General features: G+C 30.7%; 6 protein-coding genes across 12 annotated transcripts; 2 read left to right on the top strand and 4 right to left on the bottom strand.

Annotated features, from left to right (window-relative positions):
- Window positions 1-57: 57 nt before the first annotated feature.
- On the top strand, window positions 58-1996 carry LOC126851253 (mitochondrial import inner membrane translocase subunit Tim22). 3 transcript variants are annotated; one of them, XM_050595007.1, is made up of 4 exons: window positions 58-298; window positions 435-619; window positions 739-811; window positions 899-1996. In XM_050595007.1, exons 1-4 carry the CDS (start codon window positions 58-60, stop codon window positions 979-981), a joined length of 582 nt encoding a protein of 193 aa, XP_050450964.1. In that variant the 3' UTR covers window positions 982-1996. The 3 variants fall into 3 exon arrangements, with proteins under 3 accessions (XP_050450964.1, XP_050450963.1, XP_050450965.1); XM_050595006.1 differs by having other exon boundaries at window positions 435-666; window positions 744-811; XM_050595008.1 differs by having other exon boundaries at window positions 435-666; window positions 899-966.
- Window positions 1997-2141: 145 nt separating this feature from the next.
- Window positions 2142-5231, bottom strand: LOC126851249 (septin-1). The gene is made up of 6 exons (XM_050595000.1): window positions 4747-5231; window positions 4291-4483; window positions 3784-4042; window positions 3252-3617; window positions 3031-3135; window positions 2142-2957 (listed from the first exon to the last, which is right to left on the bottom strand). The coding sequence occupies exons 1-6, from the start codon at window positions 4768-4770 to the stop codon at window positions 2825-2827; spliced, it is 1080 nt and encodes a 359-aa protein (XP_050450957.1). The 5' UTR covers window positions 4771-5231; the 3' UTR covers window positions 2142-2824.
- Window positions 5232-5538: 307 nt separating this feature from the next.
- On the bottom strand, window positions 5539-9215 carry LOC126851101 (eukaryotic translation initiation factor 4H-like). Its single transcript, XM_050594702.1, has 5 exons — window positions 9059-9215; window positions 7768-7935; window positions 7428-7678; window positions 6976-7203; window positions 5539-6868 (listed from the first exon to the last, which is right to left on the bottom strand). The coding sequence occupies exons 1-5, from the start codon at window positions 9088-9090 to the stop codon at window positions 6726-6728; spliced, it is 822 nt and encodes a 273-aa protein (XP_050450659.1). The 5' UTR covers window positions 9091-9215; the 3' UTR covers window positions 5539-6725.
- Window positions 9216-9568: 353 nt separating this feature from the next.
- LOC126851098 (T-cell activation inhibitor, mitochondrial) lies at window positions 9569-14464 on the bottom strand. 2 transcript variants are annotated; one of them, XM_050594694.1, is made up of 8 exons: window positions 14179-14464; window positions 13960-14074; window positions 11536-11924; window positions 11161-11473; window positions 10984-11084; window positions 10780-10941; window positions 10554-10685; window positions 9569-10446 (listed from the first exon to the last, which is right to left on the bottom strand). In XM_050594694.1, the coding sequence occupies exons 1-8, from the start codon at window positions 14202-14204 to the stop codon at window positions 10212-10214; spliced, it is 1473 nt and encodes a 490-aa protein (XP_050450651.1). In that variant the 5' UTR covers window positions 14205-14464; the 3' UTR covers window positions 9569-10211. The 2 variants fall into 2 exon arrangements, with proteins under 2 accessions (XP_050450651.1, XP_050450652.1); XM_050594695.1 differs by having other exon boundaries at window positions 10780-10923; window positions 14179-14463.
- Window positions 14465-14649: 185 nt separating this feature from the next.
- LOC126851099 (alpha-1,3-mannosyl-glycoprotein 2-beta-N-acetylglucosaminyltransferase) lies at window positions 14650-19210 on the top strand. Of its 4 annotated transcripts, none has more exons than XM_050594698.1 (13): window positions 14650-14799; window positions 15519-15770; window positions 15860-15945; window positions 16017-16147; window positions 16237-16342; window positions 16624-16793; window positions 16926-17159; window positions 17304-17442; window positions 17585-17813; window positions 17935-18039; window positions 18171-18261; window positions 18342-18512; window positions 18589-19210. In XM_050594698.1, exons 4-13 carry the CDS (start codon window positions 16040-16042, stop codon window positions 18700-18702), a joined length of 1467 nt encoding a protein of 488 aa, XP_050450655.1. In that variant the 5' UTR covers window positions 14650-14799; window positions 15519-15770; window positions 15860-15945; window positions 16017-16039; the 3' UTR covers window positions 18703-19210. The 4 variants fall into 4 exon arrangements, with proteins under 4 accessions (XP_050450655.1, XP_050450657.1, XP_050450656.1 ...); XM_050594699.1 differs by lacking the exon at window positions 14650-14799 and adding an exon at window positions 14869-15310; XM_050594697.1 differs by lacking the exon at window positions 14650-14799 and adding an exon at window positions 14869-15384.
- Window positions 19211-19474: 264 nt separating this feature from the next.
- On the bottom strand, window positions 19475-21021 carry LOC126851100 (NADH dehydrogenase [ubiquinone] 1 alpha subcomplex subunit 8). The gene is made up of 3 exons (XM_050594701.1): window positions 20700-21021; window positions 20099-20274; window positions 19475-19977 (listed from the first exon to the last, which is right to left on the bottom strand). The coding sequence occupies exons 1-3, from the start codon at window positions 20823-20825 to the stop codon at window positions 19752-19754; spliced, it is 528 nt and encodes a 175-aa protein (XP_050450658.1). The 5' UTR covers window positions 20826-21021; the 3' UTR covers window positions 19475-19751.
- Between the last annotated feature and the right edge of the window lie 461 nt (window positions 21022-21482).

Below are 21482 nucleotides of genomic sequence, written 5' to 3'. Positions count from 1 at the left end.
ACAACACATGTAACATAACGTAACTGACGATATATATTTTTATCTACATTATTGAAAATGTATCCTATGGATTTAACAAAGACGATTCCATCGGATAGTGAAAGTAAAAATGTGTTTTTAAATGATGCTGAGTTAGACAAAATTGCTCTATTTCTTGTTGGAAATCAACAACGTTTTAGAGAAAATATCATAATTCCCAGAATGCTGGGACCTGTGCAAATAAAAACGATTGAAGAGAAAAGGATAGAAAGGGTAATGGAAAGCTGTGCATTTAAAAGCATCATGAGTTGTGTCATTGGTATATATTCTATCATTCTATTCTATATATGTATATAGTGTATGTAAATGTATTGAACACAGAGCAAATTATAAATATTAAACGATAAAAAATACAAAAATATATTGCATTAATTAAAGTCCATCCATTTGTTTAGGCTATGGCTTAGGAGCAGCTATTGGACTATTCTCTTCTAGTGTAAATCCTAATGTAGCGAGTGTTGAAAAGCAACAAAGTGCACGAGAAATATTAAAAGAGATGAAAAGTACAACACTTAGTTATGCAAAAAACTTTGCAGTTGTTGGATGCATATTTTCTGCCATTGAATGCTCAATAGAATCGGTAATTCAATTACCTAAACATCTGTTAAAAAGATCTTACTTTCATATGTAATAATAATTTATTGTTTTGTCTAGTTATGTATATCTTAATGTGTTGTAAAAATTGTTAATTAATTTCAGTATAGAGGTAAAACTGATTGGAAAAATGGCACATATGCAGGTGGTTTAACAGGTGGACTAATTGGCTTAAGGGGTATTTATGATATTAGCATTATAAATTACTTTTTTTATATATTCCATTTAATTATTAAGCTACTTAATTTCCTATTGTTCTTTATAGCTGGTATAAAAGCAGGCATAGTTGGCGCTGCAGGTTTTGCAGCATTCTCAACAGCAATAGACTATTACATGCATAGATCTTAAATTACACAATTTAAGTTGGTTAGAATATATATATATATATATATATATATATATATATATATATATATATATATATATTTGTATAAAAGATATAAAAATTTGTGTGTGTGTGTAGTTATGTTTCTGTATAAAATTTGTAAAAACATGAAATGTTTTAAATGTAAAAATGCTTATAAAACTAATATTATGTGACTGAAGGATTGCAGGTATAAAATATGTTGTTTTTGATATCAATTTCCTGCCTAATATATTAAAATTTACTCAAAATTATATGAAACTTTTTTTTCTACATATGATCACATTTCACGTTTCGTTGCTTATATTATATGAAATAGAATTTGCATAACATATGCAATACACATAGAAGATTACAAAACCTTAAGTCACATTCACCTTAAATATTATGTTTTTTATTTCTATCAACATATTAATAATATGGATATCTCGAAATACATCTTCTTTCTCTTCATTATTCTCATGTTATGTGATTCGTATAAGAACATAAAAAAAAAAGTTAAAAATACTCAACCAAGAAATAAAACATATATAGATTAAGTATATAAATATATTTAAAATTAACTTTGGGTTTTTCTCAAAGTGGTTTTGCACATTTATACTTCTTTGCTTCTCAATCAATTAATCTTAACAATTAAACAATACAAGATTGCCTTGCTTGAAATAAAAAGGTAAAATATCTCAATATATTTCTGTGATATGTCAGACTGTTTTCGAGAGCTGTGTCAATCTTTTAAAACTTAGGTCGATGTTAATGAATTTTTACTCAATTCATGAGATTCCTTATTTAATATTAGCACAATATATAAGTCTTATCATAAAATATTTATTATGACTATATTGCTTAATCATGAAAATAATTCTTTTTCTTATTTTGCAAGTATCTATAATCCATCCATGATTTCCAACGAATAGGTTATATATTTGTGATGTAAAAAAATTTCTTATGTATGTATATATATTACTATTAAAATCATGATAGTGACAAAAATTGCAAGGCACTTTTCACAATTCTGTGTTCTTTTTTTCGTTCATTACATAATTATTTTTTACCTGAGATAAAATTATTAAAACTCTTATTGTTAATCATATTTTATACACTGGACACTTGCTTTCATAATCTTAATCTTGCAATCTTGACTTATTTGATCTTGTTTCATTTTTTTTTTTTTTTTTTTTTCCTAAGTAATACAATCTTTTTTAAATCTTATTACACATATGCATAAATTTATGATATGAATAAAATTTTAAACAGTGCCATCAATTAAAAAAGAATAAAATAAAAGTAATATAAGAAATTAATAAGTGCAGACTCAAATATTAAAAATAGATTCTGTTTTTGAACATACAATAAAATTTTATAAATAGTGCAATTCTTCAAGTATTCAAATAAATTTTGTTAAGAAAAATTGATAAAAATAAGCTATTGAAGAATAAGCTATTTTTTCTGCCAACCTTATATATCCAAACATTTATTTCATATTGTGTCAAAATTTCAAATCGATTTTGTTAATTATTTGTTTTAAATGGGACATTGATAGCTAAATATCAAGAATTCTTTCTTTCATATAATGCACAGAATGCACATTTCTGAAAAAGTTATATTGAAGACAGATTCCATTATTTTTCATATTCTTATGAAATGTTTGCTAAACGCTTAATATATATATCAAAATGAGATTATTCTTATGAAGATAAAGCTAAAAAAATAATACCAAGTCAATACCTTGATCATGTAAGTTACTAAAAAAGTTTTCTAAATCTTTTTGGCACTCATAACAGTGAAAAGTCACTTTCTTGACATATCAGTATAAAAATGCATGTTTGATCAAGGTTGTTGTTGTTGCATCTGTGCTTGCATCACAGCCAGCAATTCCTGCATATGTCGTATTTCTGCTTCTTTTTCTTGCAAAATACGATCCTTTTCTGACACCGTGCTGTTTTTGTCGGATTCAGCAAGACTATAAATAAAGGGAAAGAAATTGTATATCGTGCATGCATAAAACTAATACTGAAAGGAAATATTGCACTTACGTTTGACGTCGAGGTGGTACCGGAGCTCCCTTTGCCAATCTTTCGCTACGGTAATTTTCATAATGTACCTCTTGTGTTACTTCCTGTAAATCTTGCATATGTGTACTGTAAAAAGATAAAATATTATTAGAACTATATATATATATATATATATATATATATATATATATATATATATCACAGCATTATGTAATTATAATAATAAAAAAAAGACAACTCACATAAGCATCGTTCTTAATTTGATGAAATCGCAATGATCGGGATTTTCCACTTCAACAACACCCCACGAATACACTCGACCTCGTACTCTTTTTCCTTTTACCTCAATTAAACTATTTGCACCACATACTGCAAATGGAACAGCCTCTTTTAACTGACGTACTTGTTCTTTGTAATCCTCATCCTCATCACTATCACAGTCTGGTAAAGGATATATTTTGATTCCATTGCCTTCAATCTCTTCCATAACTCTTTTTTTCAGACGCAGGACTTCCTTTTTGGTAAGTACATCAGCTTTTGCTATTACAGGTACTATATTAACTTTGTTATGAAGTTGCTTCATAAATTCGATATCCAGTGGTTTCAATCTGAAAATGAGTATAAAATTAGAGAAAAAAAAGAGATCGTATAAATTTTGTATAAAAAAATAAATACAAACTAACTTGATTTAAAAATAAATCTTAATTACAAATTTTGTTATCTCTATTATCTTTAAACTGTAAATAATTAATATTACAAGATAATAATTCATACCCATGGCCAAATGGGGAAATAAAATAAAAACAACAATGTATCCTGTTATCTACAATGTTCCTTCTGTTTAAGCCACTTTCGTCACGAAGAAATCTTTCAAATTGATCGTCTATGTATTCAATGATAGCTCTAAAACTATCTGTGTTGTCGATTGCATCTCCATAACCAGGCGTATCAACAACTGTTAATCTAAGTTTAACGCCTCTTTCTTCAATCTCGACTGTTGAAGCATCAAGTTGGACAGTTTGATTGGTTTTCTCTGTTTAATAATAAATGCAATAAACATTTTAATTCCTTAACAATACACATGTTCAAAAGACATCTAGGAGACATGTAGAGGATATAAAACATTCTGTTGTTGACATGTTTTATATCATTTGGATGTAAAAGAATTTTTTGAATATGTGTGTTGTCAAGATTATATATAGAGTTGATTGAAAATTATACACTTCAATGTTATACTAAAATTTAAAAAAAAAAGAGCTATTAGAATAATAATTCACTTACCAACTGCATCAGGAATTATTCGTTCAGGATATAAATCCGTAAGGAACAAACTATTTACCAAAGTGGATTTTCCAAGTCCAGATTCTCCAACAACCATAAGTGTAAACTCGAAACCTTTTTTCACAGATTTCCGATGGACTTGATTAGGTAAATTTGCAAATCCCACATATCCAGGTGTCTCAAGACTTGCAAACTTGGAAAAAGGAAAATATACATTTCAAAATTACAATTACTGGAAGCGGAAAATAAGTATGTGTATTCTAAAATTTTTTTCACATATGAAAGCAAAAAAATACACGTAGATTTATATTTATACTTGCTAAAAGCAAATAAGTACTAGAATACAAATTACCTAAAGGTGTATGTGTGTTTAAAGATAAAAAAACAAAAATTGAACATATTTAAATAGCAGCAATGTAGCATATGTGTCATAAGCACAAAGTATTTTACACTTACTGTTTTTACGCTCTCGCTCGACATGCCGAATATATCGAACAAATTCACCCTGTGTTTCTCTTTACAAAATTGCGAGTAATTCGACTCAATTTCAAGACTAATGGGCGTCACGTTAAAAATAACAGAATGCGATACAAAGAATATGATATACCCACGAAAAAAGGTTAATTCAGTTAAAGATATTCCGCTTCGATCGGCACATTGTTCACGTATGAAAGTTTTGCTCGATACTTAGCGTTTCTCAGAAATGTAATCGCTATAGTAGCTACTGAAAGCTATGTACAGTTGTATCGTGGTCGAATTTGACGAATAATGGAAAATTTCCTTGCGAATTTTTGGAGCGGACGCAGAATATATCGTACACACACTATACCGTATACCATACGCAGGATACAACGTTACGTTAGACAGGGAGGATCTGAATGCGAGGGGGTGGAGAGGACATTATGAATTGGAGTAAGTTAAGGCGTGGCAACCCAATAACTGAATGCTATTTCGTTATGCGCCCGCAAAAAGAAAAGTGCAAAAATTTTTTATCAAGTTTTTTATTAATGTATTGCATTTTTCTTTTATTGCACTTATATTTTTTTTATGTTTTATTAATAATAAAATTATATATATTTATTAAAATATATTAAATTAATTAATATATATTAATATTTATTAAATATATTAATTATTTATTTAAATATAGTTATTATAATTATAAAACAAATGTTTTCATTCATCTAAATTTGAATTATGTAAGCAAATGAAATTCGATGATTATAAAAAAATTAGTACTTCGCTCTCTATTATCTAAATTTATAGTATATTTAGAGATACAGTTTACAAAATATGAATACACATTGCATTATATATATTCACAATTACAAATTACATATTTTATTGTAACTGATATTGCTTACTCTAATATACTGCACAGATACGAGGCAAACAGCTACTTTATTCAGGAAATAGTATCATATACAAGCATTGTTTTACATAATATTTATTATTATTTCAAATTCTCGTTTTATTTGCTATTTTTACGACGTTTTGCAATTCAACTCTTTAACGTCTCATTGTTAGCACAGTTAATTCATTACATAATTATTAATATATAATAATAATAATAAATCGGCGCATTCCCTTTGTATCGTTTCCAGTAGCATGTAGAAATTTATTGAACCACTCGCATATATTATATTTCACAATCTATCATTCGAGTCGAAAAAAATTATTTAGTATTATTAAACAATTCTATACTATTATATAACGAATGATCTTTTAATGATTAATACACACAATGATCTCTCAGCGTACAGTGAAACATAAAAATTCTATGGAAGGAAATAAAACCGGTGTATGATCGTCACTTTCCTTTGTACTTCTTTAAACGCGCGCGCGCAGGCTAGTCTCAAGTATAGATAAGAAATACTAGCGTAAGATAAAATATACATGCCGTGATTTGTCTATATTTGTGATAGTTTGTACATATACCCTCGATATTATTACGGACACAAAACCCAACATTAAATTGACACGTGTATTAAAATGTATTCAGCTGTGTAGTATCTTAATAATCATCGTTTATGTATATAAATCGCTATCATTATTGGAGCATGCATTGTGCATACATATCTCTTCATGTATATTGTAGTTACAAGTATCCTATTTTCATTGGATCACGCGAAGTTAATTTAAATACAAAAGATATTAGAAGAAAAATATTTATTCTCGATTAAAAAATGTGTAGAACTTAGGAGAATTGTAATAAATTTATCGTTATTTATGACATACCTTTCCTGCGGGTGACCCCTTGTAAGAATTAAAAAATGACATTGCAGTTTGATTGTAATGTACGAATAATCGCCACTAGATTTTTAGGAAACTATAAGGGAATCTTGGATTGATTTTAAAATTTTGTCAACAATGTTTCTTTCCCCAATTTTTCCTTAGGGAAATTGAGACAGATTTTATTGATGATATCATTATTTTTACTTTTCCATCATTTTCAATTTTTCTTCTCGAGGCTTTGCACCTCCATAAATGGAACTCGTTTTACTCGACTCGGCTATTGCATTCACAGGTTCTTTAACGGTTCTTGGTTTCAGCTCCAAACGTTTCCTTCCAGAAGTATCTAAAGTAATTATTAAATATAATTAAATAAAAGTAACATAATATAACAAAAATTTGCTTTAGACATATGTAAAATTCCTGTGGCGCATGTATACTATATTTACATACCTGGAGGGGGAGCATCTTTTTGAAAAGATTCATCAGGGAAGGGTTTTCGATCCGAACCACTTGCACGCACTGGAGGTTTATTACTATATGATCTGGTAGGTGCACTTCGTGACCACTCACGATTTCCACCTGTCTCGTCATTGAATTGTCCATAATTGCCTCTATTACTTCTAGAATCCCATCTATCATTACTTTGTCTAGTACCTCCAGGGCCTCTATCACTGTATCCTGTATCAATAAAAATATTGGTCATATTAAGTATAAGATTTAAAATAAATAAATAAAGTTTTCTTTAACAGTATAAGAAAGAGAGAAACTTTTTGAGCGTGTAAATAGTAGCATTATATTCACATAACAAAATTTTTATGAATTTATATATATATATATATATATATATATATATATATATATTTTTTCAACTATTACTATCATTTATGTTATATACCACTTACTGGAATATGTAGATTTACTATCAAAATCATCGCCGTATCCACTACGACCAGAGTCTCGTCCTTTAAATCCACTTCCACCACCGCTGCCTCCACGACCTCTCCTGTCGAAGCCACCACCTCGATCATTTCTCTTTCCTTCTGCTACATCAATCTTAATCAGGCATTTATCTACTTCTACCGCTCCATCCATTTCCAATGCTGCTTCCAAATCAGCGAGATCTTCAAATTCGACATAACAGAAGCCTTTAAATCTATAAATAAAATAAAGAATTAAACAATAATATAATTAATATATATTGATACAACCAATATATTTCTTTTTCCTACAATTAATACTCACTTGTCGGTATCTCTGTCTTTAACCAATCTGATGACTTTGACATTAAGCTTCTCAAAGATTTTGTCAACATCACCTTGTACAATTCCATTTGGCAAATTTCCCACATATGCTGTATATGGAGGTTCTGTTGGTAATGGTTTTCTGCTACGGTGACCACTGGAATAATCTCTGAACATATAAAAAAAAAGATATTTTTTTCATGAATAAAACATTTTATAATTGTTCTATAGGATGTTTTGTGATATATTCTAGTATACATGTTTATATTTATAAATCATTATATCCGCAAAGTACAATTATATTCTTTGTTGTTGTATTTAAAATTTAATTTTTAAAAATTGAAAAAACTTGATAAAGTAAAATATTATTATTTTACTTATTATATACTATGGGTTGGAAGAAAAGTAATGTTGTTGTTTCTTTTTTACTTTTACTTTTTTTGTTTCTACTAAAACTAGTCTTGTATTGAGAATACAAAATTACTTTTCTTCCAACCTATTATAAATGCTTATTGATACAATTTGTCGAAGTAAATTTGTTAGCGCAGTAGTTAATAAGAAATCAATTTCTCAAGCACATTTGACTGTTTCTGTAAAATTATACAGTTTGCTAAATATTCGTAAATTAATCCATCAAGAAACCATGAAACAATTCAGATTTTGTAAAAATTTGACAGATTTTGTAAAGAATATGACAGAATATATATCATGTCATTACTTTCCTATAGTTTTATTTTTGTCAGTTATTGCGTTTAGGTTTAAGTCGAAAAAGTGTATGAAATAAAACATTAGAATTACAAAGACATGTAAGAATGTAATCCTTTAAATTACAATATACAAATGCAAGGTAGAGGCTCTTCTCATTAAATGAGAAATATCAGGTTTCTCATTAATGCTTGCACTCGAAATTCGCGAATCACAATGCCGCTGCACACCGTGCCTGATTACTATCGCACGAAAGTCTTCTCCCGCGCGTACAGTACACGTGTACCATCCTCGACTCCGTAGCCTGTTTGTCGTAAATAACTGTCGCGAATTCTAAGACGTCATGTTGACGGTGAAGTTCGACACCGGCCAAAATAAAGCCGCGTGTCGAGAGCGTATCCCGCAAGTGTTGCGCCGCACACACTCGCGCGTATATCTCAGCTCACCTTAACCTTAAAATTACGAGATATTCGCGAGAAACACGCGCATCTTCGACGGCTAGATGAACCGCTTACACGTCACGAGCGCACAATTCTCCGAGACTTTTCTGTTGGCGTGACACTGCCGTAAATACGATTGATACTTGCCTTGAATCGTCGTAACCACCTCGACCAGCCATATTGAATGCACGGAACTGACCGGGACCGCGTGAGTCGAATCAGTCACCGTATGCGCATCATGGCGCTCTCGCTGATTATTTGTTAAATGAGAAATTTCGAACCTACGCGCGTGCACTAGATGAATTTGACTTGATGAAACCGATAGAATGACAGATCTTATAAACCATAGTTTAGGCCTACGTAGACGGACTTGTTTAGCAGCATATAATGTATTATATGCAACGAACGAAAATTGGACCAATTACGCGGTTAATATAAAATACGGAGCAATACGGCTTCCTTCAAATTGGACATGTGATTGGCTGCTATGCATACTGACGGTACCAATAAAAAAAATGTTGTATTTGTTGAACATTTTCAATTGAGATTATATTTTTTCAATGCTATTCTTCTCATATAAGTTACTGCAACTTTAATTTATAGTTTAGTCTTGTATATTTATATGTAATAATTATAAATGTTAGTTGAAAACATACATTTATACTCATCATTTATTGCAAAATTTGATTTTATTCTTTAGTCTTAGTTTATAAACTACATATTTTTTAAATCCAATCAATAGAGTTAAATCTGTTAAAAAAATATATAAGGAGTGAATGAATGAATATACAATATTCTCTTGTACAACATACTTGAGCATTGAGTATCCGAGTTGTGTACAATAAAACAAACTAATCCTTATGCAAGTAGTGTCAAGACTAGTTTTGGTCCTTTCATTAAGAATATACAGTTTCAGTTCATCATGTTTCATTCTTTTTTTTTAGTTGCACATACAACAGATATTCTCGCAAGAATTTGTCACTGATTATCGATTCTCATAAAATTAAAGGTGTGACATAAATAATAGTGTGGTATAATAATTTCAGCGAGAGTTAATATTTAAAATATGTTGGTAATTAATGTAATAGTGTTATGACTATTACAATGTTTTAATTATTATAACAGTTTATCTCTTATGAATATACATAATTATTTGTTCTAAATTGCTAAAATCATTTAATTGTATCATTTATATGATCCTGTAAATCTTGGAACTTATAAAATATTCACATTGTCGATTCATGGCGATGCATTTACATATTATCATAGCTTAATAATGTATGAAATGATATTTCGTTTTTTAGAATTTCCAATCCCATGGCACACAAAGAACACCGTCACTCATAACAGAATAATAATGAGTGACCCAAAGCATAACACCTTCGAGAGATGGTGCTAGACTTTTTTTGTATAAAAGCAGTCGCTCGCAACACTGTATCATCAGATCTGGTGTGATACTATCATCCTTGTTGAGTGCAGTTAAACCTAATTCTTTGATGGTTTTACGATGAAGTTCTCGCTCTACATGCTTTATACTGCAACAGATATATATGTATACATATATAGAGGTAATAATAGCATCTATATTTATATAATAAATAATCAGAATATATTTATTATATCTTTTTATGAAATTTCTTACTTATTATAGTGATTTAATCTCTTTGTAGCCTCCTCCAAATTCTCAGTAATGAAATTCACCAAGAGAAAGCTTGGACACGATGATGGCACAATGAATTGTCCAGTCGGCGACAGCATCAATGGACCTGCTTCACTACAACAGAACCGTTGAATACATTTATGAAGAGGTATTTGCATATACGAGACACAATAATTATTTACGGAGGTATTTATGTAGTAATACTAACGCTTCGATAACAATTTCGTAGGCGGATAGACTGGCTGGCCAAGAACTCGGATACTTTTTCTTGCCGCGGTAATCTGAGAGTGTAGTTGTGAGTTGTCGTAGTTGTTGCTCATACTGGCCGACCATCACTTTAGGCATGAATTTCCTGCACATATAAAGAACCCTGAACCTACATATAACTTGAATAATATGATTTATTACGCACCGTCGACCGACTTTAATATCGAGGAGTACTTGGGACACTGCTTTCTCAAATGCTGGTAATTTCAATAATACAGCGTCATGTTTTCTTACATTCTTTAGTAACTACGAAAACCAAAAGAATTTAACATACAGAAGCAAATTTTTTGCATTGGAAAAATTAAACAATTTTACAACTTACATCGAGCCAATTGTGCCTGACTTCTCCAGAGTTTAGCATAACATTACCTTCCAGGCTGATACCAGTGTCATTTGCGAATACGAGAGTCCGATTCCTTAACACCTCCATCGATTCTGGATGGTGTTCGGCTAAAGCCTGGAAAGCTAATAAACAACCACGATAATGAGCGATATTCCAACCGCAATCCCATATAATATCCTTCAAACCCAAAACAGTGCACAATATCTTCTCCAATTTTTTCACTTCCTCCCTCATTGATCTGCATGCTTCCAATTTAATGTGCACTTCATTGATATGTTTGTCCAAATAAGCCCTAATAAAAAAATATCAGTAAAAATATTATTGACATTGATATTATTTTAATGTTAAACGTACTTTAATGTATCTGGTTCTGCATTAATCTTTCGTTTCATAATTATCGATGCATAAATGGGATCATCTTCCAATTCTGAAAAATCTATTCTTTCTCCATAATATGCACGTTGCCAAAATCTGGATTTGTACTTTGTGATAGGAGGCTTCTGTTCCTCGATTTTATCGACAAATGTCGTAGGTAGATCGCATGTTTTTAAAATAGACAGTATTGCTTGTCTTAGATCTTTTTCTTTCAATTGTATTTTCACAAGTGTAAATTTACCAGCTTTCACTTCTTTTTCATCTTTCGAGCGCAAATAAAAAGGTAAGATGGTTGGCCGTATAGGTTGCTTCTGTTGTAGAGTTTCTAAGATTGAACTTAGTTGCTTTAGAGAATTCTCATTCACTGTCTGTAAAAAATAAATTATAATTAATAGAAACATATACATACATAACGTTATACAAACATGAATCTACAAATATTGAAAATTGTATATTATTGGGAAGAAAGAGAGACACTTTTTAATATTTAAATAATTTGTGAAACATGTAAATATTATTTAACATTGCTCAAATGTGATAATAGAATGTTAATTGTTTGATTATAAGTAAATAAATACAGATTAATAATAAGATGTAGAATTTTGATTATCAAGTATGTACAGACATGTAATCTTTCAGAATGTGTTTAGATTCTATTGTTTATCATGCTGAATCCTATTGGACTTTTATATCTCTCTTTGTAGATTGATAAGTATTTTTATCAGAAGTTGGCTAGAGAGAAAAAATTTCTTTATCAAAAGATTATAACTCGGAAAAAAGCATAGAATGTACCGATAAAATTGATTAAATATTTTAAGAACATTCTAAAAGTATAAAAAGAATAGAGAGTAGAAAATAAAAAGACAATATACTTTTAGTTTATCTATTAATTTATTGTTCTAAAAATTCTCTCGGGAAAATGATATTTATACATCAGAATATTTTCCATGCTTAAATTTATTATTTTTTTTTTTTTTTTTTTGAGATTTATATGTAAAATTCACTTTGGATGTAATTTATAATTTAAAACAAAAAACTATTTATAATTTTAGTCTGTAGGTTTTTTCATATGTTAATATGCGAGTATCCTGATTGCATTTTGCTTCATTTTGTATTTGTAATTCTGTTTTCAAATATTTTCTTCAAATGTGTTCGCATTACATTACGCGATATATAAAATTATAAATAGAATTGTTTTGAATTTTATCTCATCATCATAGATTATCAAAAGTGGACTTAATCAAAGATAATGCATAACGCTTTCTCGTATTTTTCGTTCTTTCTTACGATTAATATCCTATTGGATTAAATTATCGTAGTTGAAAACATTATTTATATGCAAGTCATATTTTAATTAATACGTGCACACAAAAGTGTATTTATCGTAATAAACTGTGTAATTTTCGATCGCATTAAAAAAACATATAATTATAAAGCATATATGTGATAAATGTAATAAAACAAGACATATAATATTAATTTTTTACTATATTAATATTATAATTTTCATATATTAATAGTTTGTATGCCGATATTAAAATTCTGTCAAATTCCCGATATATGTTAGAGAACATGACATTAATTTGATGTCTTCGATTCTTAGACAAATAACGATATGCGTATTAAAACATTAGCAGGAGAATATGTAAGAAAAAAATGCTGGCTATTTCTTTCAATCGAATTTTTCTGTTCTTTTTCAGATGATATAGGTGTGACATATCGTAGATCACGTGACATCGCAATGTCTCAGCGCGGCCCTGTTCGCGCGATCACCTCATTGATAAATAACGCGAACAGCTGATTGTCAACGCGAGTGGTAGCAGAAAATTTATTCGCGTAACCTTGTTCGCGCACGTGTGTACGCATCATCAAAAACATCCCGTCAAGTGCACCATTTTCTCGAGTGTCTAAAAATAATATCGCGCGTATAGTGTCACACCACATTAACTGCGCTGCTGATTGATGTTTTGTTCGCGTACACACTATATACTTCATATTTGAAATGAGATATACGTCGTGATTGACGCGCATGAGAAAAAGCAAGACAAAAGTGCGTAAACAACGTACGCGATGGCAATTGTATCATTCTGTTTTAATTATACTTTTTGCAAACTCTGCGTCTTTCCTCTCTTTCTTTCTATGTAAACATCATAGTATTTTACTTTAAACACGAGGAAGCATATAAGAGCGTTATTGTTTTACATTTCAGACATAATGACTTGAAAGGCGAAAGGAGAAGGGATAAACAAAGAGAAAATTCAACTAAAGCTGAATGGACTTCATCTTATATCGAGATCATACAAAATAATTTGTCAACGTCATCTCGCGATCGCTATTTCGAACGTTTCAAACGCGAGATACACTAAGAATAGCTTTCAAATTATAATTCAATAAAATACTCACCCTCTGCGTGGGATACTGGCCAAAGAGATCGGGATGAACAGTGAAGTAAAAAGGCCTCAGTGCAGTGGAGACTTCGCCAGTACTCAGGGCCCTTACCGCATCCCTCCTGCAAAAACTGTCAAAAAAGAGCTGTCAGTTCCAGAGGTCGGATCGCCATACTTATATTGTCGCGAAAATTAAAAAGAATCAAGCCTCGAGAAAGTGACTTGTTTCCATTACCATCTCCCGAGTGTTGTACAGTACATTTTCGTGCTCGCCGTTACGGCCGTTATTATCGCAGTTCTCTCATGTCACGGGTCTTTCTCTTCTTTATAGATATATCTCTGTCCCTCTCTCCTTTCTTTTTTCCTCTATTTTTCTTTTCGAACGTTTTACATCCAGAGGAAAAAAATATCAGATACAGAAAATATCAGTACGTAACCGCGTTTCGATGACCATCAATTGACCGTCGAAATGCACTGTCAAAAATATAAACGATGACACATATCGACACGTACTTGCGATTAACTACTGCGATGATGCGCCTGGATGACCGCTGATAATATACAAAATAATGCGAACGCGACGGTGGTGAACTTGAAAGACTGCTCGAATCGTTATGTTATAACCACACGTCGATAAGTTAAACTGGTACAACAGCTGAGTACTATATATACGACGATAATTTCATCGGAGGCGATTTCGTTCTTCCTAATCCGACATTTATTTTGTTTCCGAGCTCTGTTTCTCAGCTGATTATTAAATAAATAATAATATAACGTGAAATCGGTGATCTTTAGAAGAAAACATAGTTGCTTAAGAGAATTTTCTCGTGCAAACAAATAATAGAGAATGAACAAAGTGAGCAATTTACATTGATGTTTCAAAATGTCATTTACAAATTTTATATTTTTATTTTTATTTAATGCAGTCATGCAAAGTAAATGAGATTAGTATCGACATTCGCGCGTTGAAGGGAGGAAAGAATCGTAATTGAATCTCGAGCCAATTTCTTATCAATCTCACGTATCCGTTGATTGATATCAATTGATATCGGTGGCGCGCGTTTAGCATCGAACCGCGCGCCTGCTAATCGCGCAGATTATCGTATCGAAATATCGTGATCATATCGGACAACGGCAACCGATTTAACGATAAAGGATGATAAAAAACGTTATTCTATGCAGCAGCCACGCGATCATTATGTCGGCTTATTATCGCGGATCGCAAATACCGCCGCGACAATAGAAGACGCGGATTGCACATAAGATTCGTTTACGCTTGAATTTGACAGCTGCTGTATCTGCAACGCAAAGCCTCGTTTATCGTTCAAGAACTGCGGATACACGAAAATAAGTCGCGGCGATCTCACGTAATTTTATTATTAACAAATAGTGAATCAAGTTAGTTCAAATATTGCTCCACATTGCTTCCTGTATTATAATGGTAACCTTGTTATTTTGTCGCAAAATGTCATTAGTCGCCACGTGATTGATCGTGCCTCACAAAATTTTTCACGTTAAGATTCGTCCTTATCGTCATCATGTGAGAAACGACCGAGTGATTGATTATTTTTTCAGTGATATCTGTGTATTATTGATAATCGTTGGAGTGACCTACATATGTTAGGCGAAATCTCATTGTTTTTCCGCTCGCATAACGCACAGTCTTTGTCCACGTGAGAAACGTGAATAATGCATTTTGTCATGTTTTTTGCTACGATGCATTTTCTAATTCTGTATTTCCTTTGAGCAACATGGTATGGAGTGCGACACTTTCCTGTGATTTACGATTGCTATTTCGGATTTACGGGCACGATATGATCAATACATGTAAGTAACACTTTTTCGGATTGTTGTGTCAATATTGTATTAACTATAGTGCATCGGGATGTGTTATAACAGATGCTGGTATTTTACAGAAGAGATAAAACACTTTGAAGACAATTATTAGGGATCCATGTATAATAAATATATACTGACGTGCACTGCAGCGTGTGGAATCCTTGTTGGTATCTGTTTACTTTGTCGTTTATTTGGATTATATTTTTGTTTTTATAATACAATTTGTTATTACAGCTAAGGTGACACTTGGTTTTGTCATGCGGAATAGATCAGTCAGTATAATTTTTGGGTCCCTTATCTTATGGGCTGTTGCTACATACTTTTTGTTTTTGGATCAACAATCAGTTGGCAAAGATCAGGATAAGGTAAAAGAAAAAAAAAATGCTATAATATGTTATAATCTATGCTAAGAAAAGGTATAGCAATATATATATCTGTGTCTTTATACTTTTAGGATAAACTGTCAAATCAAATTAGCAAATTGGAAAAACAAGTAAGACAACAGATAATTATAAATCAGGAGCTTCTTCAAGGAATCAATGAGAGTAAACGTCGTAAGAGTAAGTATAATTAAAAAAAAATTATTCTATATATATATATATATATATTTTTTTTACTCTATATATATATATATATATTTTTACTCTTCTCTCTCTCTCTCTCTATATATATATATATATATATATATATATATATATATATATATATATCATATATCTATATCTCTCTCTATATATATATATATATATATATATATATATATATATATATATAGAGAGAGAGAGAGAGAGAGAGAGAGTAAAAAATAGGTAAAAACAATATATGTGATTTGTTGTTTTAGAAGAATACGAAAAATCAAATGCTGCCCAATTATCAATAACTAAGATTGAGACAGACAAAAAACATGAAGTCAACAAATTTGACAGCATCTTATTGCAAAAGATTGAGAATAACATTGATCAGAGAAACTCTAAAAATGAACAGAAGTCAACACATGATACCATCTTATCTGTAATATATATAAATTAATCTATATAATAATAATGTACAAAATAATTTTATCAATTTGAATGATATTCATAAATATAAAATCTTTGTTACATCTTGCAAATGTCTAATTTTCAAATTTCTATTTTTCAATAGACAGAGGCAAGTCACGAAAGTACTACTCTAAAACAAAAACTACCTGATGGATCTCCAATAATAGCTGTTTTAGTTGTTTCTTGTAATCGTATTACAGTAGACCGGTGTTTAAATCAATTAATAAAATTGAGACCTAGTAAAGAACAATTTCCAATAGTTGTATCGCAAGACTGTGATCATCGACAAACTGCTGATGTCATAGCGAGATATGGAAACCAGTTACTACATATAAAGGTATTAATTGCATAATTTATAAGTATATTGTCATATTTGTCATATAAGAATTTTTAATTCTCCTGCAACATTCTCCTGTCCCATGATAGATTATATGCTTCAACTTATATGATGAAACTATTACAATTTTTATGATCATTTCAGCAACCTGATCAATCTGATATTGAAATACCACCCAAAGAAAAAAAATTCAGGGGATACTTTAAAATTGCACGTCATTATAAATGGGCGTTAAATCAAGTATTTGTAAAGCTTGGATATAGTACTGCAATTATTGTTGAAGGTATGATTAATAGTCAAATCTTTATAAGCATAAAATTTGAAGAAATATTTTACATAACAATTGTGTATGTACATAACAAGTGATACATTTCCACAAGATAATATTTGGATGAGATTAATTTATTTATATATTTTTCATATAGATGACTTGGACATTGCTCCAGACTTTTATGAGTACTTCCTGGGGACTTATCCCCTATTAGTAAATGATAGCTCTCTATGGTGTGTGTCTGCATGGAATGATAATGGTAAAGCTGGCTTGGTGGATGAACATGCGCCACATTTACTTTATAGAACAGATTTCTTTCCTGGCTTGGGTTGGATGCTCACACGCGATTTATGGTTGGAGCTTGCATCAAAATGGCCAAAATCGTGAGTATAATTTTATTGTATATATGTATATATTTATTTACTTATAATTAAATAATTTATCATTGATATATTCTTAATAATGTACTCTCATCTTTTTGATATATTTTTTGTTTGTATATAGATATTGGGATGATTGGATAAGGCAACCTGAACAGCGAAAGAATAGAGCTTGCATCCGCCCAGAAATATCGCGAACCAGGACATTTGGCAAACTTGGAGTTAGCAAGTAATTATCTTATGTACTTTTCATTTTCTTTATACATTATATTTTCATTTAAAAAACATCACTAGGCAGATATGCCAATCTTATAATTTGAGAAAAGTATATGGATATTAAAAAATTTGTTTTATTTTTAGTGGCTTATTCTTTGAAAAACATTTAAAATACATCAAGCTTAATGAACAATTTGTGCCTTTTACCAAGATGAATCTATCCTACTTGCTAAAAGTAAGGAAACGAATATTAAATTTGCAAGTATATATTGAATAAAAAAACTGCACGTATAAATTAATATATAATTTCCATAGGATAATTACGATATAGCTTTCGTCAACCAAGTGTATCAGTCAACAGTCGTTAGCTATACAGAATTGAAAAGTGGGAACATAGTTGCTCCCGGTCCAGTACGGATACCCTATTACACTCGTCAATCGTTTAAAAATACCACCAAATTGCTTGGTTTAATGGACGATTTCAGGGTAATGTATCTTTTTAATTAAAATTCGCACTTCTTTTTAAAAAATATTCGAAATTCTATAATTTCTGGTATTACAGAGCGGTGTACCTAGATCTGGATATCGTGGCGTGGTGACGTTTTTCTATAATGGGAGGCGTGTGCATTTAGCGCCAAGTGCAAACTGGAGTGGTTACGATATTACATGGAGCTAACACATAATAATGCTTTACAGAGACTTGTAGATTGCATAAGAATATTGTGCATTTCTTTTTTCATATTCAATGGATTAAGTGAATATATTGGTTGAGATTAAGTGACAATGAAACATGTATTTACGACTATAACATACTGCTGTGTACTCCTCAGAATTACAGCCGATATTATAATTTTCGTATGATCCGTTTTAGATGATCTTTCTTGTAGAAAGTGCGACATATATATATATATATATATTTACATATTACGTATATATATTTTTCAAAAATTATATCCATTGTTTTTTGAACGACTGATAAAGAGAATTATTGTCAATGTAAAATTGATCATGCCTCATGTATATAAAATGCTGCAGTAATATTGACAAAGCAATACTATTTTGATTAGTTACTAGGTATCTTCCAAAATAAGAATGTGTTGATATTTTTGCTCATTTTATGATGATTAGTTTTGTTATAGTTATATGACATAAAATAATGAAAAAATTTTATTGAAAAACTCAAATTCTATCTTCTTATCTCTTTTATCCTGTTATCCATGAGCTATATATTCACTTTGTCTGTCCTATATAATCTGGTTTAACTTAATTTAAACTGATTTTTGTATATACAATGCTTAAAATTTGACTGCAGAAATAATTTTTAAAATATAATATTAATAAATTTCTCTTATATGTTTATATTTTATTATCTGGGTAATTATATTAGTTCTTTGTGATTATAAATGTTTATACATATAATTGAGGATACAAGTAAAAATAATATGATATAGTGCTCTATATTTATATTTGTACAAGGTATAACAACAATAATCAAGCGACTTATCACTTATACATTTTGTTGTTCACAAATTTATATTCACAAGATAATATACAATGGCAAATTCTATTCATTTCATTTAAAACAAATGTTTCTACAGCATTCGGAAGCATATTGCAAATCGCATACGCTCGATTTCTTAATAATAATTATCTAATTATTTGATCAATCTTGCGAATATAACTTTTACAGCGCGACCAAAGTACTAATGATATCTTTCGAGAGATTTAAGATTTATACCAAAAGCGATTGCTGTATTTCGACTTCTCACGTGGTATGTCTTTGGATAGTCCAGGAGTTGAATCTGGAAATGCTATAGGCTCATCCCTTGGCGGTGGTCGTGGTCTCGATGTATCGTGCACTTTGGCCTCGCAAAAATATCCAAAAGGAGGGCGTTCTATATTCATATTTTTTAAAACACAATCGTCCAAAGCAGCTTGCGTTTTCCGGCATCTAAGTGATATTTATGTTATTGTATTATTATATTATCATGAACAAGGAGAAACTTAATTTAGTTTTTTCTTTTTACAACATTTTACAACTTTTTGCAAACATAGAATATAAAATAACATACGGAGTAAACTCCAGTGTTCCTGTTGATCTTTCAAGACAATACATATATGCATTAAAATCTTCCAGGCAGTGTTTCTTCATTTTTTTAAGAACATCCAGTGCACAAGCAGTCACGTTTTTCCCCTCATTGAGGCAACGACGTGGATCGCCTTCTTCTTCTCTACATAACATAAATTCCTGAAGAAGAAACAAGTTTTTCATAATAAGGTGATTTGATATATTTTCGACATACTTTTTAAATTGCAAAAATAAGTTTATAATTTCGGAAATTGGATATTTTTAATAAGATATGATTGTTTATATATTCACAGAATAATTTATCTTGCACTTGACATTAAATTCAACCATATATATATATAATTTATGATTAAACTTAATTTATACATAAATTATATATTATTTCCAGAATATCGAAAGTAACAATCGAAGAAACAGAATGTTTCAAAGAGAGGAGTCGCACGTACATAAAATTACTATTTACATGTCAAACGTTACTGCAGGGACTTGGAACATTATGTAAGCCTTCGCAGAGATGGCTAAACACGCGGATAAATGTAAATACCAGTAATATCATTTCGAGATTCGATCATTAGATGACTCACATTGTTATACCATTCGCAGGCCTTGCCAATATAAACAGATGCAGTTTGCAGCACCGGCCAGCTAACATTCAGCTCTTGAACATTTAGCTCGCTCTCCTCGGGTAGTACGGTCTTCGCCGTCGCCATATTTCCTTATAGCAGCGCTCCGGCGAGGTGGCTTGTCATTCGCAACGTCAGTCGCGGATCGTACGAGATGTCTCGATCGACGAAACTTCCCGACGTGAATTTTTCAATACAAAATTGCAAAATGCATTACTCGTACATAAACACGATCCAGGAACGTAAAGGTAACCTAACATCGAGTGCAATTTTGCGAGAAGATCGATAACCGGGTCACGATCAAGCGATTTCGATTCTTGCGACTTATCGATACTCGCTTCGATTATTCAAAAAGATGGGAAAAATGTATCGCACGAGCGTAAGCGCCAAGAGGCACAAGGTATCGCAGCAAAATTTATTACTAAAAGGTATTTACGAATAGCGATAAATTATAATTGTATTCAAATTAAGCAGAGGATACGGTAATATGATTTTTTCTGATCTTCATTTAATTGGAGATAATCGTAGTCGATCGAAATTTTGAGACAAAATGCTTGAGTCGTGAAAAAGAAGAATAGACCTTAATTTAAACGTATTTTACGAGATTGATTTTTTTTTATTAAATAATTAGATGTATATGTAACTTTATGGATAGAACGGAATTAATAACAATATACATGTTTATTTTTTATTACAGTATTATGTATTATCAGTCGTACCGTCTCCTGTAACCACAATAATATT

This window comes from Cataglyphis hispanica, chromosome 7 (assembly GCF_021464435.1).
Source record: "Cataglyphis hispanica isolate Lineage 1 chromosome 7, ULB_Chis1_1.0, whole genome shotgun sequence".
NCBI classification, from domain to species: Eukaryota; Metazoa; Arthropoda; class Insecta; order Hymenoptera; family Formicidae; genus Cataglyphis; species Cataglyphis hispanica.
This window is presented reverse-complemented; position numbering and strand designations above follow the sequence as displayed.